General features: G+C 35.2%; 2 protein-coding genes across 12 annotated transcripts in view; one reads left to right on the top strand and one right to left on the bottom strand.

Moving 5' to 3' along the window:
- Positions 1-6,942, bottom strand: part of gbf1 (golgi brefeldin A resistant guanine nucleotide exchange factor 1) — a 91,435-nt gene extending 84,493 nt beyond the window's left edge. For 9 of the 10 annotated variants that reach the window (XM_067385950.1, XM_067385941.1, XM_067385944.1 and 6 more), the window contains exon 1: positions 4,783-4,905. The gene's annotated coding sequence lies outside the window, so the exon portion shown is untranslated. Of the gene's footprint in view, positions 1-4,782; positions 4,906-6,850 lie in introns of those variants that run through there. The other variant, XM_067385942.1, reaches the window with a different exon arrangement.
- Positions 6,664-20,728, top strand: pitx3 (paired-like homeodomain 3). 2 transcript variants are annotated; one of them, XM_067385954.1, is made up of 5 exons: positions 6,664-6,871; positions 6,962-7,079; positions 12,891-13,017; positions 15,335-15,540; positions 19,410-20,728. In XM_067385954.1, the coding sequence occupies exons 3-5, from the start codon at positions 12,909-12,911 to the stop codon at positions 19,974-19,976; spliced, it is 882 nt and encodes a 293-aa protein (XP_067242055.1). In that variant the 5' UTR covers positions 6,664-6,871; positions 6,962-7,079; positions 12,891-12,908; the 3' UTR covers positions 19,977-20,728. The 2 variants fall into 2 exon arrangements, with proteins under 2 accessions (XP_067242055.1, XP_067242054.1); XM_067385953.1 differs by lacking the exon at positions 6,962-7,079 and having other exon boundaries at positions 6,665-6,871; positions 19,410-20,727.
- The last annotated feature ends 365 nt before the right edge of the window (positions 20,729-21,093 follow it).

Genomic DNA, 21,093 nt, shown 5'->3' with positions numbered 1-21,093 from the left:
GCAATTACACACAAGTAACAAACTCAAAATTATATCTTTTACTGATGGCAAGAGAGAGACATGCACATTATATATGATAATCCTAGTCAAACAGTTTAACTAGCCCACCAATTCTAAACCAGAGCTTAAAGCTAGAGGTAATCTCTGTGTAAAGCACCAGACAATGCAGCAGAGAGGTAGTATCAGCTCAGACTTCATTATTCCAGATAGTGCCTTGTGAGGGCAAGACAGGCAGCACAGAAATCAAAAATATGTTGAATGTGTCTCCAAAAAAAAAAAATAGTATTAGAAATCGGACCATACATACAACTTTGAGGATCAAAAGGCTCTGTATGACTAAGAAAATATATATAGAAACTTCAGAACATATTTCCAATATATCTTCTAAAAAAATCTACTTGTTTATGCAGAAAGACTTGCAAATGTTTGGCTCATGTTCAGGTTGAAACTCAAACCCATGGTATTATGGGATTCACATCACAACAGAGTGGTGCAGGGATGATGTCAAAACCCAGAAGGACTAATTCAAAAGTGGTTCCATGGAAAATCAGTATATAGAGAAGAATGTTTGGGGTGTGAATGTGTGTAGTTTATGTTGAAGAGCAAAATGTTAAAGTATCATCAAGTTATGTTTACCACAGACCTTATTTTACTCAATTTTGAAAAACCTGATTATATAACTCTAAAGGAAAATCTCAAGGGAACCACTGGTGAATTCGTTTTTGGGTTTTGACGTCATCCCTCTCATCACTCTATGATGACTTGATATAACAGTTTATAACATTTCACTTTCACTTTCGCTTCTGAATTTGCAATCCCACGTACAACGTCTATACAAATTAAATAAGAAGTGCTTTATGTTTTTCAGGTAAATCTAACAGTATTCAGATACACAAACTGAATAATCAAATGTAAAATAACACTGCATAGTCTTTAGTGAATAAATTAAATAATTATTTAATACAATTTATCTTTTTAAAGCTACGAAAGTGATTTTCTCTTTTGTTGTTTGATTAACATTGGTGACAAACAGCTGCGGGTATATTAGGCTGCTGTCACTTTAAGATGAATGCACAGATTCAATATAATGATATGCATCATGTTTTCTTTCTCAATTGTTTACAACACATAACCAACTGTGTTTATGAGGATACTCACCGAGACGGGCATTTAGACTTAATTTTGTGTACATGTGTCTGTTCAAGCTCAAAAAGAAGAGAAAGAGAACTGAATTTGGTGTTCACACACTGTCTTCACAGCTCTGTGTGCGCACACAGAAAACGTGACTTACAGTCTTCTTGCACTTGATGTTTAAACTGACAGGACTTAAAAACGTGCAAATGATAAACTTTAACTCTATGATAGTTAAACTTTGCAATTAATCCGAGAATCACACGCGTTCCGAACCGGGGGGCAACTGGCCTATACAGCTTACGGATCAACTATGATCCCTATACTTGATATTGCACATCCTGCGATGTGACTATTGTGGATGCACACATCGTGATATCGAGGCTAAAATGAAATATTGTAAAGCCCTAAGAAACCCATTATGGCAACCACATCTCAAATATTCTGATGGTAGATAAAAATAAACATTAAATAAATAGCTTTCAAGTTATTCATTACAAAAGGGCCCATCCTTGAGATCAGCTCGGGACATTCCTAATTCTCTGATTAAGTAATCTCAACTGTATGAAACGTCCATTTCTCTCTATAGCCGCGTCCACTATAACGCGGAGATGCAGAGTCTTTGCAGCCGATACGGACTCAGAAATCACTAATTTATTAATAAATTATGTTTATACAGTCTCCTTTCTGTTTTTTCCCCGACGCATTCATAATCATTACTTTTTACTCTGTGGCAAGCTTTATCCATGCGCTTGAGTGCTTAATTTATATTTTAAAGGCTCAATATTAGGGGTCGACCAATATTTATTTTTTGTCAGCCAATGTCAACATCTTAGAGAGCAAGTTTCTGATTACTGATTTTATATTATTTATATTATATATTATATATTATATATATATATATATATATATATATATATATATATATATATATAATATAATATAATATAATATAATATATATATATATATATATATATATATATATATATTTATATTATATTATATATATATATATATATATATATTTATATTATATTATATTATATATATTAATATTATTTATATATATATATATATATTTATATTATATATATATATTTATATATATATATATTTATATTATATTATATTATATATATTTATATTCTATTATATTATATATATTTATATTAATATTATATTATATTATATTATATATTATATTATATTATTATTATATATTTATATATATTTATATATATATATATATATAAATATATATATATATATATATATATAAAATATATAATATAATATACAGTAAAATTAACTTCTACTTAAGATGGCAACTTCTTGATTCTGTAATCCTATTTCAGTATTTTTCACAAATAAAGAAATTGTTAAAAAATATGAATGAGAAGGTGGTAAACACAGTAACCAACCAACATGGCAATCAGTAATCTGGTAAGTTTGTGTGCACTGGGAATCTTTTTTTTTTTTTTTTAAAAACTAAAAGTAAAACCAATTTTACATACAGCACACAGTTGAAAATTACATGAATATGACATTGGCCAACTAGATAAAGCACAGCATAGTTTGAAATCAAGGGTTTAAAGTTTGTCTATCATGCATCTCCACTTACAGTGTGAACGTAAAGCTCAACTTCCATAGGAATGAACAGAAAATGCTCGCTCACTCCGCGCCAGTGGACATGCACCGTGAGAGGAAGAGGGTGTATGTCACTTCGCCGTCGGAGAGAAGAGAAATTGAGAACACACAGCTGATATCGGTGTATCGATACTGCAGAGAAGGAGGATTGGAATCGTTTCCGATATATCAGTATCGATACATATCGAAATATCAATATTTTTGACAACACTAATAAAGACAGAGAATGTGAGTGCTGTGTGCTCAGACGCTGGCATTCTGACATGTCGGCTGATGCTGATATCTTAACAATGCCAAATATCAGCCGATATATCGGCCACGGAAATAAAAAGGGAAAACGAAACTAGGACTGCACATATACAAACTGTAAACAAAGCAGCACTTGCTTACCATTTTGAATATCAATCATACTGATCACTTTACTTTACTTCACTCGGCTCATGTTATTATGAAAATATTCGTGTATTCAAATGTTCAGGTAAGATGATGTAAAATTGTAACAGACTTACGCCTGAACCATCTTGACTTCTTTGCTCACTTTCATCACTTTCGCTTTTATTCTCATGCAGTGACTCGTTAGCTAAGCTGAACAGCCAATCAAAATTTCTCTCTTTCACCAATGGCCCAATGCCGATTCAGGCCCAATGCCCCCCCCCCCCCCCCCCCTATTAGGCTATTAAGAAACATTTGTGTTATACATTTCTCAATCATCATCGTATTGCATTCCATTACATGTTTTGTCCCCAAAATAAAAACCACAGAGGTTTGATCATAAAACTAAGCATTTAAATATTATCTTACAAAGGCATTTTATTTGGATTGAAAGTGTCAACTGATATTTGCATTTTATATTGTTATCAAAATCTCATTGATTTTCATGATATTAGAATTTCATCTGAGTTTTTAGTCATATTATGAATATCACCAACTGCACAAAAATGTATATTTTGTCTTTTGATTATTTGGGCCTCTGAATAAAACTGAGGACTCCATATTGAGTTTCATATTCTCCGATATCATACCACATAAGCTACCAAATCCTGATGTATCAAATAGGATACTCAAAAAAAAAAAATCTTTACAGGACTTTACAGGGTTAAGAGCATTTAAGTTCAATGTCTGTAAACTACAGTGTTGTAAATGTACAACACTGTACCTCTAGAACAACACATAATAAAGAGAAATTATGAAACACTATAGTCAAATATCGGTGCATAAACATTAACCCATCTAATGAAGCACATAATTGATTGCTCTCTTAAAAGCAGATATTTGAAAGAGAGGGCCCGGATCATTCAGTGATGATGGCCACGTACTAACAACCAGCATCATTCATGATGCTACTGAGCACATCTTCATGACAGGCACAATGCAATAGATCCGTTATCTCCAACAGCATTAATAATACCAGCATCTTTTGATGATAAACAATCTTTCCACAGTCTGTCTCACTGCGCCGTATGATGTTCAAAGGTTGATGAGGAGTGTGAATTGATTATAGCTGAACTGATCAGTAGGCCAATAAGCTAAGCCAACTTGCTAGCAATGTTTGTCAATAACAAAATACACGTGTTAAGCGACCAATATGAACATATATCTTCACGTATCTTCCACATTTCTTCTACTTAAAGATGCGAATATGAATGAGAAAACCAAAAAACTTATGAATAATCAACAGAGCTGATGGTGCAGCTAACCAACCTGTCAACAAGCTAGCAAGCGGTTTGTCATACCGACTACAGCTGTTAAACTACACAAATAATCGTGTAAAATAAGACCTCGTGACCCTCTCGTTTTGCTTTATAAGAGATTGTGTCTCTTTCTGCGTTCACGCGTCTGTCAAAACAGAAAAACATGAAAACACTGCTGTTTACTCTATGGCAGCGAATCCAAAATGGCGTTCAGATTCATTTCTACTCGTTTGGCTAACTAGTTTAGCAGGCTGCCAAAAGCGTACAGATAAGTAATAATGCTGTAATGACTGCGTTGAATAAAGGCTTACATTTTAGACAGTTCCACGTAGAGTTGTCATGCCCTGCTGTTTTTCTGTAATATCACTAGACAGATATTCTGTCACCGGTAGGTAATCTCCACCACAGGCAAACTTACTGACGTGGAAATGGTGTAGGCGCACACTACCATGATATTTCCTGTCAACTGACAGCTGTTTCAGCCAATGGCCTTTTGATTATAGGACCTTACTTCCCGTTTGTTTAAAAGAGATTAAGTCGTTATTTCGAAACAATCACATATCATTAACTTTATTTTAAATGGCTACTTTTACTTGTTTATATACTGCAAAGCCAATAACACTGCTTATTGTTGCCGTAACATTAATATTCTCCTGTTCGCGTTTAAAATAGGGCGGTTCTTCGGTGAAATCACATCCCAGCACGGTTGGTTGAATTACACTGATGACGAAACAGCACGACGGAGGCGTTCAGAGTTCAGTTCATATACACGGGCTTATTTTTCTGTTGTCAAGCCTACAAGAGCTCTGATAAAGCGTTTTCATAAAGAAAATTAATAAGCGATACAGCTTCCAAAAAAAAAAAAATATATTATTGTTAGACTGCATAGGAATAGTCCTTCGGAAGATTCTAACAGAAATGAACAATACAGGTCAACACAGAAACTTACTTCAGTGCTGAAAATCAATTGAAAAGGTATTTTAAGTTGTTTGCTAACAGAATAGCATAAAACCAGAGATTAAAATAAACGGGCTATACAGAATAATACACAAAAGTTCATATCCACATTTAACAATTTTGCCCAAGGCCCAGTAGGTTTCTAATGCCATATATGGCCATGAACCATGAATATCTAAAACAGTTAATTCTTTTTTTTTTTTTTTTTCATTTTTAATTAAGACGTTTCTATCTACATATAAAGAGAAGTGCATAACGTACATTTGATTTATAAATGACCTAACTAAACATTACAAAAACGCAAAGTAAATAACCTAACTATACAAAAACGCAAAGTAACTTGAGATAGTAGCTTAGTCGTTGCACGCAAATTTTGGGCCGATTCAACGCTATCCAGTTCGTACGACTTCACTCGTACAAATTCATACGATTTGTACGGGTAGGTTTGGGGGCGGGGTTAGGGCTAGGCCATTCATGCGAATTCATACGAATTTGGCAACTCGTAAAATACGTACGATTTAGCAAAAACGTACGAATTCGTACGAATTAGCGATTCGTGTTAAACCCCCTGAATCTTATCGCTTATCAAGAGAGAATTATAGCCTTTCTGCACACATCTGCTTTAAAGCTACAACTGACTTGGGTAGGATTTAATTATATTTTTATTTGATCTTTTTATTGGGTATCATTTTTATTTACAGTATTCTTTATTCAAATAGATGAATACTGTATATGGATGGATCGATAATAAAGGTAAAATAAAGGTTCCAAGAGGTTTTTCACATAGAGGAACCTTTCAAATAACCAATTTTGTTTTAGTAATTTGCCTTGTAATAATCTGAAGAGGCTTTTCCAATATAAAGGACCTTTTGTGCATTTGAAAGGTTCCATGATTGTTAAAGGTTCTTCATGGATCCATGGATGCCAGCTTATAACCTTTATTTTTAAGAGTGTTTGAGGAAACTATACTTGAGAAGAACTTTCTATTTATTGAGCAGAAAGAAGTAACCTAATGGCATGAAATAACACAACGCTAACTAATCTATAAGTTTTGGAGAAGCTGTGGAAGTGAGCTCAGGGTGATTGACCGAAGCCTTGATTTACTCTGCGTTTAGTGAGCGCATGTGAGAGACTCTGAGAGAGAGAGAGAGAGAGAGAGAGAGAGAGAGAGAGAGAGAAGGGGTGGGCATTCATTCCTGCCGCGGACCTGTCGCACGAGATATTTAGCATAAAGTCAGTTCCCCTCTGCATGGGGATCGAGCCTTCACTCTCCGCTACAAACTTATGACAGGCAACACCGAGAGAGAGAAAGGGGAAACTGTCTCTTTTGATTTGCTCATCCTAAGGAACTTTCTACATGACGACTGCATCGTTTCAGAAAAGCAGCTAACACGCGAGAGTTGTACATTTTTCGAGGATTACCTCCACTAGACCGGGATTCATGTGAGTAGATGCATGACAAAAATCACTGTGGTGCTGATGATATGTGCTCTCGTGCGATGGAGGAGCTGTGAGGATGTTGTCTCCTTCCAGTCTCTCAAAAATATAGGCTACCTGAATCCAGACCTGACAAAATAGATCGCAACACATTTTGCTGTAGATGAGGTGCTCCAAAAGCCGTAGAGACCCGCGCCCATGAGCTCAGATAAAGGTCAGTTTTGATCGGCGACTGGAGAAGCATGGGACGAGCCAGCGTCATTTATCATCGGGCTGAAGTTGATGTAATGATGTCCGGCTGTGCCGAAATGTACAAACCTCAGTACAACATGTACAAGAGCTAGTAAAAATAGACTTACTCCTTGAAGGTTACTTTAACTTTAAAATATGCAATATCGTGTCTAGGGTTGTAAGTGCTATGTTATTATTAGCTTAAATATGGGGATTAATTATTAGTAAATAATTAAACAATTTTTCAGCGTTATAACACAACCCCTTTCATTAAGAAAAACAGGAAGGTCCTAGGAAGTTACATGATGTCGGTATGATTTTTATTTAAACCCTGTTTAACTCTTAGCTATTTTTAGCACGGTGCAAATTATTTTCAGTTAAACGCTGGCTTGCGGAAAGCTTTAGATAATGTTTTAAATTAGTTGTTGTATGTTAAAATAAAAGCTTACATTGATTTTGAGCCAATTTGTGCCTTCAGCAAAAGTGATTTGAAGCATTGTCGACGGTTAATAAAACTTTTGTTAGCCTACATCGTTTTAACGTTGGTATGACAATTGTGTTTAACTTGCATTGGATTACAAAAACAACAACATGAAACCTCGATATCTGCGATATTTCTCTTTCTATATTGCGGCGTATCACATAACCACGTTTTTCCGGGATTGTTATAGGCCTATATAAGTAAAAATATTATGAATGAATGACTATTCATGAATGAATGATTATTAAAATATTATAAGTCAAAATAATAATTCAGCATACCCAAACTGATACGGTGGCAGGTGCTCCAAACATCCAAAGCCGTAAAATACCCGCTCCCACTGTTCAGTTATTTCCTATAAAAACGAATAAAACATATTCGGATAATATTTTAAAACAGTTCGCTTTTTAAAATCGGAATAAATGAACGATGACATGCAACAATTTACCTATAGATTAGCCTAGCTTCAGCAAATGTTTCGGGGCATTTCTGTAGGCCTAAATGTAAAATATAAAAATACTCAAGCAAACGCACCTGTTTATCTAAATTTACATGCGGCCAAATAGTCAAACAAGATTGACCGAAACATTTTTGCCAGAGTATCAAAAACCAAAATTAATCAGAATAGGCTCCATTTTCTTTCTTTATTTGTATTTATTATTTTTTGTTGTTGTTGCATTTGTCTTTGTTGTGTTTTATTTCAGCATGTAAATAGTAAGCTAGTTTTCTTGTTTATGATGAATGCTTGTTTTTATTTTAACATTTTTTATTACAAACGATAAATATAGGCTAGCATAGGCTTAGTTAAAATAAAACAAACGTTCAAAAGTCAATCATAACCGCTAAATGTCGTTTAAACAAAATAGCTAATACCTTTAAAAACAATAAAAACTGTTTATACATGTGTGTGCATGCTAAAACCTCACGGGCAGAACAGCGCGTGACGCTCTTGTGTTCGATCGTGTCTTTTCGTCTTGCCTTTAGTGGTGATATAATACACAAACACACACAAGGCTGCTTCGGCTTCAGCTGCATCCATATATCTAAATTCAGCCTCCTCAAAAACATGTAGCCTATACTCTCTTTCAATTTTGCGAACAAACGAATAGCAAGGATTTTTGTGCATGTTTCATAATTTCATTACCAAAACATTAGTATCTCGGTCGAACGTCGAATAGTGCGCGCGTAGGCTACTGTGTAATGGAATAAACATGAGCGATCTTATAGTAGTGAGTGAGATGAGCATCTCCTCGTACACGGATAGTCGGAGCTGTGCGTGCAGGAAAAGCCGCGCTTTGACATACACAGCCAAATGCAAATGGGTGTTAGGAGGGGAGAAATTAACATCTACAAACATTGGGTAGAAATTCCATCTGCCGCCGGCTCGAGTGGGCCCTTAATAAGTTCTCAGACAGCAAAGTGACACACATCTTAATCAACTCTTAATCCAAGGAATTAATTCTAAACGCGTTTATGAATAATTCCTGAGATAATGCAGCAGCCCGTGGAAATGTATGCTGTCTACCTCTGTCGAACCAACAGATGGACCCAGCAATCTTCTGAAAAACGAGAGGATTTTACCTCTATTATCTCTTCTCTTATAATATATATATATATTTTAATGAGATCGATGTCGTTTATATAAACTGCCTCCTCCCTGAGCCATATCTCAAAGGCAGCATACATTTCGCAATTTAATGTGTGTGCCACCGAAGAGATACATAAAGTTTGTGCCAAACTTTATTATTTCACAGACAATTTACAGAAATATAAAATTATTATTACTACTATTATAGTAGCTACATTTTAGCCTTTTAAAAATTTGAAAACAAACAAAACTTTTGATCATTCATTTAGACAAATGGTTATATAAGCTATATTCTATATACATAACCATGAAGGTCAGAAACACCAGGTCACTTTCCCATTTGGTCTCTCCATTTTTTTCTTTTTTTTTTTACATTCAAGTAATCTTGCATCTTGCCTTGTTGGCCCACAATCCTTAGAGGACCCTTGATAGAGTTTGAAATGTAATAATGTCACAAGTCCTGGCAGGGGAGAGGGGTGGGGGGTGCATTGACACCTTGCTCAGGATGAAATAACCAGCCTACGTCACCTATAGCATTGGGAACAAAGCTAAAGCAAGAGGAACAGCATCTGAACAGCTTGCCTGTATATATCTATAGTATAGAGATTGTAATTCTGCTCTCTCGTGCTGCATTTACAAGGCAAGTTACCTCAATTGCTTATTAGATTAAAAAGAAAAGTGATTATGGAGATGATATTGTATCTTAACAATTGACCTTTTGATTGATGAATAGGGTGGAGTAAGAAAGTGTAGTGTTAGAACACATTTGTAGCATTTTGAATGTATCCCGATTAATCAATGAATGTTAATTGATTAATTTCATTTATAGGCCAGACAGCACAAGACAAAAATGTGTAAAATCAATTAGCATGCTGTCCTGTGCACACTAAAACAAACAATTATAATTTAACAGGACACCCTGCTTTGTTATCCAAATGTTTTCTTTAAGGATTCGTTATGTTGAGTATCTAGGCCTAAGCCTAGATGTTTATCATCAGGTAACAAAACCTAATTGGATATGTGATTTGACTTCTAGTAAACACTAATGTTTTGGTATTGAAAAAAGTTGTAAATCAGTGATACTAAGGTGTTGGTCTGTTATTTATCATCACTGATAATCTCTAGATCCCCAGGGTCTGGCACCTCATGAATACTGATCACTTCCTGATTTTTCAGTATGGCACTTGTTTGTTTCTTCTGGAGGATTCCATGCCTTGGCTTTTATTGATTGTACATGTACTTAAAACTATTTAAGAAAGAAAGAAAGATGTGATGAATTATATTCTAGAGAAAGTGTAGGCCTGTATAATATTCCACTAACTGATGAATTTAAATTAATTAGTCTGGGCCATAATGAGACTCTATTGTTAATACGGAATTAATGATGGAAAAGGCGGCCATCACCACCAGTTAACATTATATACAATGGAGAAATGCCTGGTTTCCAAACCTGTCCGTAGATCGCTTATTAAGTAGAACTTTAGTGTATCGTTAAAGGAGCTGTCAGATCTATAGGTGCTGAACTAGGTCAAAGCTTTCCCCAAAATCCTCAGCGAGTTTAAGAATAGTGCGTAAATGCTGCCAAACATTGCATAGCGCAAACAATGAACAAATGACATGTTATTTTGTCTGAAAATTTGTAGGCATATTTATTAGGCTATTTTCAAAAATATATTAAACCATGGGGCGAAGGGCGCCCATTTAGCCTGTTCATCTTTTAATAGAAAAAGAAAATGTTTATTAAAACGTATCGCAGAGTCAGAATAAAATATGTGAAATCAATAAACCTATAATTTTAAAGAGTATATAATCTTTTTATAGCAATTAGTTGCGTTAATCAAAACAGGCCCACACTATGCTTATTGTGCATGAGCAGACTGCGTATCCTTCTAAATTATTTTTTTATTTTTTTTTAACCAATACTTATTCTTTTCTCGTATATAGTAGATTGTAATTGAATGCAAGTATTTATTGCCCTCTCTTCTCTGTGAAAGCAAGGAGAAAGTTCTAATGAAGTTGCACAAGTCAAGTGTGTACGAGTAGTCCGAAGCGCTATTTTGCTACTCAGATAACAATAACTTTGGAAACAAATACGAATTATGCGCTCTTTGGAAAAATTAATGTGACTCCTTGGCTAAACTATAAGCTATTTATTTGTGTAATCTTCAACTGATAGGAAGCTATAAAAATGTTTTCCATGAGATAGTGATTGATAGGCTAGTTGTTGGAAACCATATGTTTAAGCATGTATGTTTTGTGTGAGTTCATCATTACATAGAAGTTTAATTTAAAACGGCAACAAACTAACAAACAAAAAAAACAAACAAAAAGAATTTAATCAAAAGAGGCTATTTGGAGTTCGAAGTGTGAAGAAAAATTCGAATGTAAAATTATTGCTTTTATTTTAAGTTGGAAACTCGTTTCATCCACATCAGCCAAACCTTCACACCTTTAACAATCCTCCAAGAGAAGTGAAATCCAGCAGCAAATAATAAAAGAGGAAATCGCATGTTTTGTAGTCTGTCGGCGTTCAGTTCCGTAAACTCTCTTCGGCGCGCGAGTTTCGGTGCCGTTTGCTTCATCCAGTCACATAACAGATTCCAAGACGCAGTGTGATTATGTTTCTATATCTCTAGGGTGTAGCTGCTGTTACATAAATAAACGAGATGTTATTTTAGGCTCTGTTACGAGGCTGCTATTTAAGGCTTTTGGTTCACGTAATTTTGAACTTTGATTGATCGGTGTCTAGTCCAAAACGTTTTCAGACATAAAGAGTAGCTACAGTTGTAAACGCACGAACCCTATCATTTTGGAGATTTGCAACATAAAGCAAATGCGCTGGGCTTTATTAGCTACATCTCATTTGATATAATGAAACATGCAAATAATTGTTCATTTTCATTTCTTATTGCACATTCGGTTTAATAGCTTTTCTGATTTATTCTAGAAGTGGGTTTATTTATTTAGGTTTATATGTCTTATTTTGGGGGTTTAGATTTAATTGTTCTTTTTCCATCTCTGTTTCGCTTGTACTTTTTGCGCAGGAAAATCCTACCACAAGCAATTAACAATAAATGAATATATATATATATATATATATATATATATATATATATATATATATATATATATATATATATATATATATATATATATATATATAGGCCTGGCTATTTATTGACAAAATTATTGTTTAGTTTAGTTTAATTAAACTTAATTAAAATTAGGCTACATTACGTTTGTTTACACGGTGTGAAATAGCGTTGAAAAACATCTTTGTTTCCATCCATTTAACGCAATATTGCAATAATTTAGATTCTGTTAAATGGGTTCTCACTCAATTTTCTTCATCATAAGTAATATCCAGGGTTGTTGAAATATTATAATGAACTTATCACTTCAGGTTGTGACTTTGCCACCAACTTTTAATGCAGCATTTAAACTTTTTGTTTACAGTATACGTAAATTTTGTTCTTTTTTGATATTCCTGAGCTACACTGATCAGTCGTGCAAATATTATAGGACCGTTTAAGGAAATCTAACGAACAAGAACATTACAAAATCTATAAATGTATAAGGGTTTTGTGTATTTTATTTTATTATCACAAGTCAGAATGAGCTGCGTCCCAGTTAAGCTGCGCAAACAATGCAGTCTCGTGTGTATTGAGCTTGTGTGTATGGTGTATCAGCATTCATGTAAATTTTTGACCCTGTGCTGTTCACAGAGCCTGGCGGTCGAGGTGATGGATTTTAACCTTCTAACGGACAGTGAGGCCCGTAGCCCGGCACTCTCTCTGTCTGACTCCGGGACTCCTCAGCACGATCCGGGATGCAAAGGCCAGGACAACAGTGGTCAGTACATATTCATGTTTAATCATCAACACACACAAATTCATTCACTTTTACTTGATTTTAAAGTAAAAAACGTTTATATATAGACTGATAGGCCTATTAGCCTAATCGAAATCTTTCAGTTTTGTGATAGACAGTCCAAATTCAGATATTGATATCGGTCCATTGCATGATTGAATGCTTATATAAGCACATTCTGTTGGGTATTTTATAACACATTGTGTTCTTTAATCCGTGTTCAAGTTGAATTGGGTTAGTAATAACAGCTCCACATCTTTGGTTGTAGTTTTGAATAATCTTGGGTCATTTGAATCCAGGTATAGCTTTTACAGACAGTCTTTCCGTGTGCACTGTGTACTGATGACAGTCGCCATTTGAAGGAGAACATCCCAGCTAGCCAGTCACGTGCTGAAGGAACGGCGCATAAATTATTCATTCCTGTGCCTCAAATTTGGTATCCAAATGACAGTCAAGTAGGACAATGCAATAAACCTAAAACACCTGTGAAAAGAGCAAAGGTCTGAAGGCGATGTGCACTTCACCGAGACACTGCGCGACAGAAGATTATGTAATCCCAAACAAACTAAGAAAGCGTTTATTGTAACTTAAATTATACTGTTAGGCTTATCTAGGTGTTAGCCTGACTCGTTACAGTTTTAAAGCATGTTGGCGCGCATGCAGGCAGTTGCAAAAATAGGTTGAATGTAAAATTGCATTAACATAATGAGGGAAGCGATTTTATTATTTACGTTTTTTTTTTTTTTTTTTTTTTTACAATGTTAAACTGATAGGGAGGTCTATGACACTGAAAACGGTATTCGGACCGTAGCCTACTTTAAGTTTAATTGCAATTTCCATTATCAGATGATAGGCCTAAATATCACTATCCGGAAGAATCGCCACAAGTTGGTTGTTTATGGAAAGTTTATATTTTTAGAAACTCATATCTCATAGAGCGGATATAGCCTCTAAATAATAGGAAAGAATTGAACCGCCGATGGGAAAATATAGTCTTCCACTAAAATCAACTCGATTAAAAAACATATTAAGCTGTTAAAATATGATTATACATTTTCACATTTTATTTATAGACTATCTTGCAGGTTTATTTAGGCCTATTTTTACTCTTTCAGAAGGCATTTCTGAAAAGTGCATGTCTTAATAAAAAAGATGTAAAGATAGGTTTTCATTATTTAATTAAATAGTATGAAAATGTACTATTATTTATTATTAGCCTATTATTATTAGCTAAGAAAAATGTGTTCATTTAAAAATACGATATGGCTACAAACAAGAAAGTAAAGTCACTCTGAACAACATTTGAGATAAAAAAAAATAATACTAAATAAGATATGAATATTAGCCTACCTAGCCTGTATTTCAATGAATGAAACAGCGTTTTTGGTTGGCTACGACATAGCCTGTGAAACAGTGGTGAACGTTTAATTTCACAGTTTCCGAGGGCACTCATAAATCCATATCTTCTCGTTGATGGACAAAAATATTTCCGCGAAATTATATTCATATTAAACACCAACCTGATCACAAGTGACGTTAAATCAATGCATTTAAAAAGCGTTGATAGTAGGTTAAAACAACAAAGCGACTGAATTTATTTTAGCCGTGTTGGAATTGCAAGTTCTGCGTTCCTCTCACGCCTATACACGGCCTACCACAAAAAGGACAGATGCAAACCCAAAATGTCGTTGATTTCTCAGTCATTTCTCCGCTCATGTTGTCCGCATCCAATATATTAATTTAATTGAACTATTTTTTTTTTTTTAAATTAATCTTAAATTGAATTATTGTGTTGTTCATAAATGTTTTATTTTTATGGGACTTTTGCTTAATAGATGCTGCTGTAAGAATTAAAGGGTATCTGCACTGACAGATGGCAGCATGATGTCTTATTGGTTTTCCTAGAGGCCCTGGAAAGCTTGCTGATTAGCTAGAACTGCTCCTAGAGAGTTAAGCTCTTGCCAAACAGCCCCAAACCTGCCCTGTCACTAATGGTTGATCCCAGGATTATGTGGCCAGCTAATTTAGCCCTTTCTGTGGGGTCTTCAGTTTGCAATTTGCAGAACTCTACACCACAGAGGGAGGATTTTCATCACACATACAAAAACACTTTGGGGCCTGCAGTTTATCTTGATCTTGCTTTCAAGGCAAACAGAAACTAAGTACTTTTTGTGTTTAGCACATCCATAGCTTATTTTATTTTATAATCTATTGTATTGCGGATCATCTTTGTGATAATTGTGGGACTTAACCGTATATGCATCGGTTTAATTAATGTTTTTTCCTCTGACCCATACAGACACAGAGAAGTCCCATCAGAACCACACAGATGAGTCAAACCCAGAGGACAGCTCTCTAAAGAAAAAACAGCGCCGTCAAAGGACACACTTTACCAGCCAGCAGCTCCAGGAACTCGAAGCCACCTTTCAGAGAAACCGTTATCCTGACATGAGCACACGAGAGGAGATCGCTGTGTGGACCAACCTCACAGAAGCAAGAGTACGGGTATGTGTCCCAAACTAAACCACTGCATACAGCACTTTGGGGTTCAAAAACAATTGTCGATGTAATAATCAAAACTTTTGTGAGCTGACACCCTGACTGACAAAGATAAGAAGTTACACTCTCAGAAGAAAAGGTTATATAGAACTATAAAGGGTTCTGTCAGGCTCTTCATATATAGAACCTTTTAGAGGTTTCGGGATCATTTTATGTTAGTTCATTTTGTTTTAATAGATTTTTCATTTTAAATCGTATATAAGTTAAACAGCTCATAAACATACTTAGAAAAATTTAAATAACTTGCATTATATTAGTTTATTATGCAATAATTTAACCCTCTGGTGCTCTTTGTGTGCCGGTCAAAAATGACCAATATTTTTTTCAATGAAATTAATGGTTGATAAGGTTTTTATTTAATACGTTTTTTTTTTAGGGGATTTTATGGTTTTATGCTGCTTAATTATATTTATGCAGTAGCAAACCACTTTTTGAGCATAGACCTGAAAATGAAATTTCCAACTTCAAACTAAATCTTGAATGCTTTGGAGCACAGATTTAAAGTTTGGTCTATTTTTTTAAAAAAAAAGATACTTGGTAGATTTTAGTTGAAGTAGAAAAAAGTTTTAATGTTATGACCGTTTTTGTTGTTATGAAAGTTGTATTTTCAATTTTTTAATGAAGTATATATTTTCCAAAACATGTTTTACTCTAAAACTGCAATAAAATCACAGACATAAATCTAAACAAGTTATGTTCCAAATTTGAGACTGATATCTCAAAAAATGAGCTTTCAGTAAGATTTTGTTTGGGCGCAGTACCAAACGATTCCACTAGATTAAATTAGTTTCCCTTTCATTTCCACTGTGGTCATTTCTGACCACAAGGAGGACCATTTTCAGGACCATTTTACCTTTTCGAATCATGTCATTCACATAGCAAGTGGCAAAACCTTTAATGTTTCGTACCATTCAGAGATAGTAAAAAATTCTAAAAAAAAAAAAAACAGAAATAGTCAAAAATAACCAAAGAGCCTTAAAAGCCCAAATAACCTTTTGAAGGGCTCTTTAATAATTCAGTCAAGAACCATAGAGTTCTATATTGAACCCCATTGAACCTTTTTCTAAGAATGTTCACTATTCTGTCACTAGGGTGCATTTGGAAACTGTGTATAATGAAAGGGCATCCTTTTGAAGCACGGGATATAAATTATAGGCCTGGTTTATTCCAGTATTTTCAGGAACACAAGACATTGGCTTTGGTATTGGCTGTGGCATTTTTTTTTCTTTTCTGTTACCAGAAAACTGCTATATTGAGATCTGTGATGTAACATGAACAATATTTTGCTTAGAAGAACCTAGAAAAGGTTTGTGTCCTTCTGTCCCAACAAAAAGCAGAAGTTTGATCGATGAAGCACACAAAAAGAGCAGGTGGGCTCCCATTCTGATGGATGACAATACAATCGCTACCTCCTTGTCTGGCGCACATCTAATGGATCAAATTCATGTTGGCCAGAGGAAAGGTCACATAGCACACAGTCTTGGTTGTTATTTTGAAAGAACAACAGAGGTAGAGATACTCCTTTCCTAATGTCTATCAGTGGCCTCCTGAACCATGCATGTATGTCAGTAATCCCAGCTGGAACCTTATGCCGCATATCCCGCATGCTTCTGCTGTCATATTGATTTACGCAATTGATAGAGTATGTGCTCCTAATAAAAACACAAACCCTAAATCATGGCCCTGACCTAATGCCAGCTTGACCCAGGATACTTTAAAAAACTCTCCACAATGGACCACACATGACTGTGAAGGTTTCTTCTCCATTTGATGCTGCCACTGCTGGTTTTGAAATTGAATTGAAATACATTTTATTATACCCAAGGGGAAATTTGTCCTGGGCTCAAGATGTGTTTACATTAACAACACATCAATGGATCAATAAACAATAAATATAACAATACATAATAATGAAAACATTCAAGTTCTTATACCCTTTTTTAAATTAAGCCTTTGCATTTGTTTACTATTTCCACATGATTTTACTTTGGGAAAACACACACATTTAAGCCAGCATCCCTCTGGTGCTCTTAATGTACTATATTTTAGTTCAATAATATTTTTTATTTCATATTTAGTATTTTTATTTTACTAATTTTAATGTACTAAATTATATTTATGCAGTAGTTATAATCCATTTATTACCTGTTAACCACATTGTTTGGAGCACTGACCTGAAAATTAAATTTCCAACTTAAATGACCAATATTTTTATTTGTTTGTTTGTTTGTTAAGTAGTTTGTTAGGGTTTTAATTTAATATTTTGTATTTTTAGGGGATTTTATGGTACTAAATTATATTTATGCAGTAGTTATAATCCATTTATTACCTGTTAACCAAAAATTTCCAACATAAATCTTGAATACTTTGAAGCACAGATTTAAGTTTGGTCTCTTTTTAACAAAGACACTTGGTAGATTATTGCTGATGAAGAAAAAAAAATGTTTTTTTAAAAAAGTTATAGAAGTTTAAGTTTATTGTTATCATAAATGTTTTACTCTAAAACTGTGAGAAAATCAAAGCCATAAATCTAAACAAATTGTGTTCCAATTTGAGGTTAATATCTCAAAAAATGAGCTTTCAGTAAGATTTTCTTTAGGCGCAGTACCAAATGTTTCCACAAGATGAAATCTGTTTCCATTCATTTCCAATGTGGTCATTTTTTTTACCGCGAGGAGTAAAAGTATGACTATTTTTTTCAGGATCATTTTAACCTTTTCGAATCATGTCCATGATTTTTGTTTTTGTGTTCACATAGCTAGTGGCAACACCTTTACCATATTTTGTACCATTATGTATATCTGTATGCCAAAAATATAAAGAATGAGCACAGTGATCATTGAACTATATTTGACATTCAGTTATTTTGGAAGGCTTTAAACACCATTGCCAAAGTGTCAGTGGAACATTCACAGAGAAGGGTATTCCCTCTCTCCCAATATAAACTGGTATCATTTACAGTATGCTGGATAAAAGATGTCATTAAATATTCCCAGAAAACTACAACACAAGCACAAATCCGGCAATACACAATCACTATTTGAGATTATTTTTGAAATATGTGGAGACAATCCTTCTCAGAAGTGATAAAGTTTTAACTTGAGTCATAATACCCATGATTGTTTGTATTCATCATATTTCTTTAAGTTACTAACTTCAAAAATATGTTATGAGTTACAGAGTTATGAGGAAGGTGAAATCATTTTTCTGTGCTTCTTATGGATGTTACTTTTAAAAGAATTCATTTTACATATTGTATATAAAGGACGTTATTTACATTCCTGAAACCTAATATTTAAAAGCAGCTCTTGATTTCTTATTTTCTTTCTAGCTTGTTTTTTTTTTTTTTTTACTAATTACTATACAGTCAGTGAACACTTTCACAGAAAAAAGATTGACAAGAAAACAGCTTTATAATTTCTCAGTGAGCTAAATGAAATATATTAATTTAAATTTTCCCATTAAAACTTTAATCCACCCAATATCCCCTAAAAATAGGATATAAAATTGACTAAATGTGAGGGAAGCTCTTTAATGACATTTCTTACTGGGAAAACTCATAATAAGAGAATAAATTAGTTTAATAAATGACGCACTTAAATTCTGCCTGGCTGAACTTTTTATTGTTTAAATCTCATGAGAAGGAGTGTTTAAAAAAATCAGAATATTAAAGTTCTGTTGAGCTCTTTCTTACATATTTTATGTTAGAGTGATAAAGAATATGGCATTCAAAGTTTTGCAACGAATTACACTGACACGTGATGTTCCGACTGCGGACGCAGCTGTTAACCCTTTTCTCGTTGTCTTTTGAACAGGTGTGGTTTAAAAACCGCCGGGCCAAATGGAGAAAGCGAGAAAGGAACCAGCAAGCTGAGCTCTGCAAGAATGGCTTCGGCGCCCAGTTCAACGGACTCATGCAGCCGTACGACGACATGTACTCGGGCTATTCGTACAACAACTGGGCAACTAAGAGCCTGGCCAGCAGCCCCTTATCAGCCAAAAGCTTTCCTTTCTTTAACTCCATGAATGTAAGCCCGCTGTCCTCCCAGCCAATGTTCTCCCCGCCCAGCTCCATCCCTTCCATGAACATGGCCTCCTCAATGGTGCCCTCGGCGGTGGCAGGGGTGCCGGGCTCAGGCCTCAATAACCTGGGAAACCTGAACAACCTGAACAGCCCCACCCTCAATTCTGCGGCGGTGTCAGCAGCCGCCTGCCCTTATGCCACCACGGCCAGCCCGTACATGTACAGAGACACCTGCAACTCCAGTCTGGCCAGCCTCCGGCTCAAGGCCAAACAGCACGCCAACTTCGCTTACCCGGCCGTGCAGAACCCTGTGTCCAACTTAAGCCCCTGCCAGTATGCTGTGGACCGGCCAGTATGAAGTCCCCGCGCCTAGCGCTCAAAAAACCCCGACCCGAACTTCAAGCCCTTGTCTAGCCAACCCCACATCCGACTCCGAGGCATTATCACCCCGCAATGAACTTGTTATGGTTGCTGAAAGGACAGAATAGGAATAAGCTTCAAGAGGAAAGGAGCCTCACAATGGACCAGGCCTCAAAGAACTCATGCGAAAACATGTCGAGACTTTGTTGCTGTACCGACCAACTGTTTAAAAGCTTTTGTCCACTGCATGATTAGAGACAAAAGAGGACCTAAACACTTCCACTGCACTCACGGGAAGACCTTGCAAAGCGAAAAGAAAACCTGCTCTCACCATTGGTACAGGCGAGACGGTGTACATAACGGACTCTGTATTGTATGTGATAAACATATCTTGGAAATGTAGTATTTTAATGATGAGAGGAGCATGTTCCTCACGAGCGGATGTACCTCCTCAAGGAATTTTAATCTTTGTTGTGAATTCCATTCACCTAAGGTCAGAGGTCAAAGGTTGTTGTAAGATGACAAAACCTAGCAGTGAGTAGTTTCAGATGAAAAGAAAAATAAGTACAAAAACTCTGAAAATTAGGATTTTTTTTTTTTTTTTTTTTTTAAAGAATTAACTAAAAAGCCATTGAGTAAATAGATTTGTGTGGTGTTCTAAAAAAAGGGAGTCTATGACTGTAATATAATGTATGTAAGAGTGCAGTTGTTATAAAACAAGCTTTTTCTGGTGTAGCCTGCTTTGTCTCATTAAAAGTAAAATAAATGATTATTTGTTTTTATGAATAACCCATGGTTTGAAAGAAAATACCGCTCACTATCTGAATGATCCGCTCGTGACATTGGCCTGGTGAAAAACACAATGTCCTTGTGACACCATAGCAACGCAACCTCAGATCCATAGCAACATTATACAACAGAAGTGACAGCGCGGGAGAGCGGGAGACAGAGAGATATAGATGTTCTTATTGGCTTGTCACTGATCTGTTTGACCTACAGTCTTGGAGGGGCTTCCATCAAGCGCCACTCACTATCCTGTAACGGGGGGAATTCTTGGTACAGTGCCTTGTACTTCCGAGGGAATACTGCCAAGATTATGTAAGCGTACGAGAGGC

This window comes from Chanodichthys erythropterus, chromosome 5, assembly GCF_024489055.1.
Source record: "Chanodichthys erythropterus isolate Z2021 chromosome 5, ASM2448905v1, whole genome shotgun sequence".
NCBI classification, from domain to species: Eukaryota; Metazoa; Chordata; class Actinopteri; order Cypriniformes; family Xenocyprididae; genus Chanodichthys; species Chanodichthys erythropterus.
The sequence above is the reverse complement of the archived record's forward strand: the minus strand, read 5'-3'. Positions and strand labels throughout refer to the sequence as shown.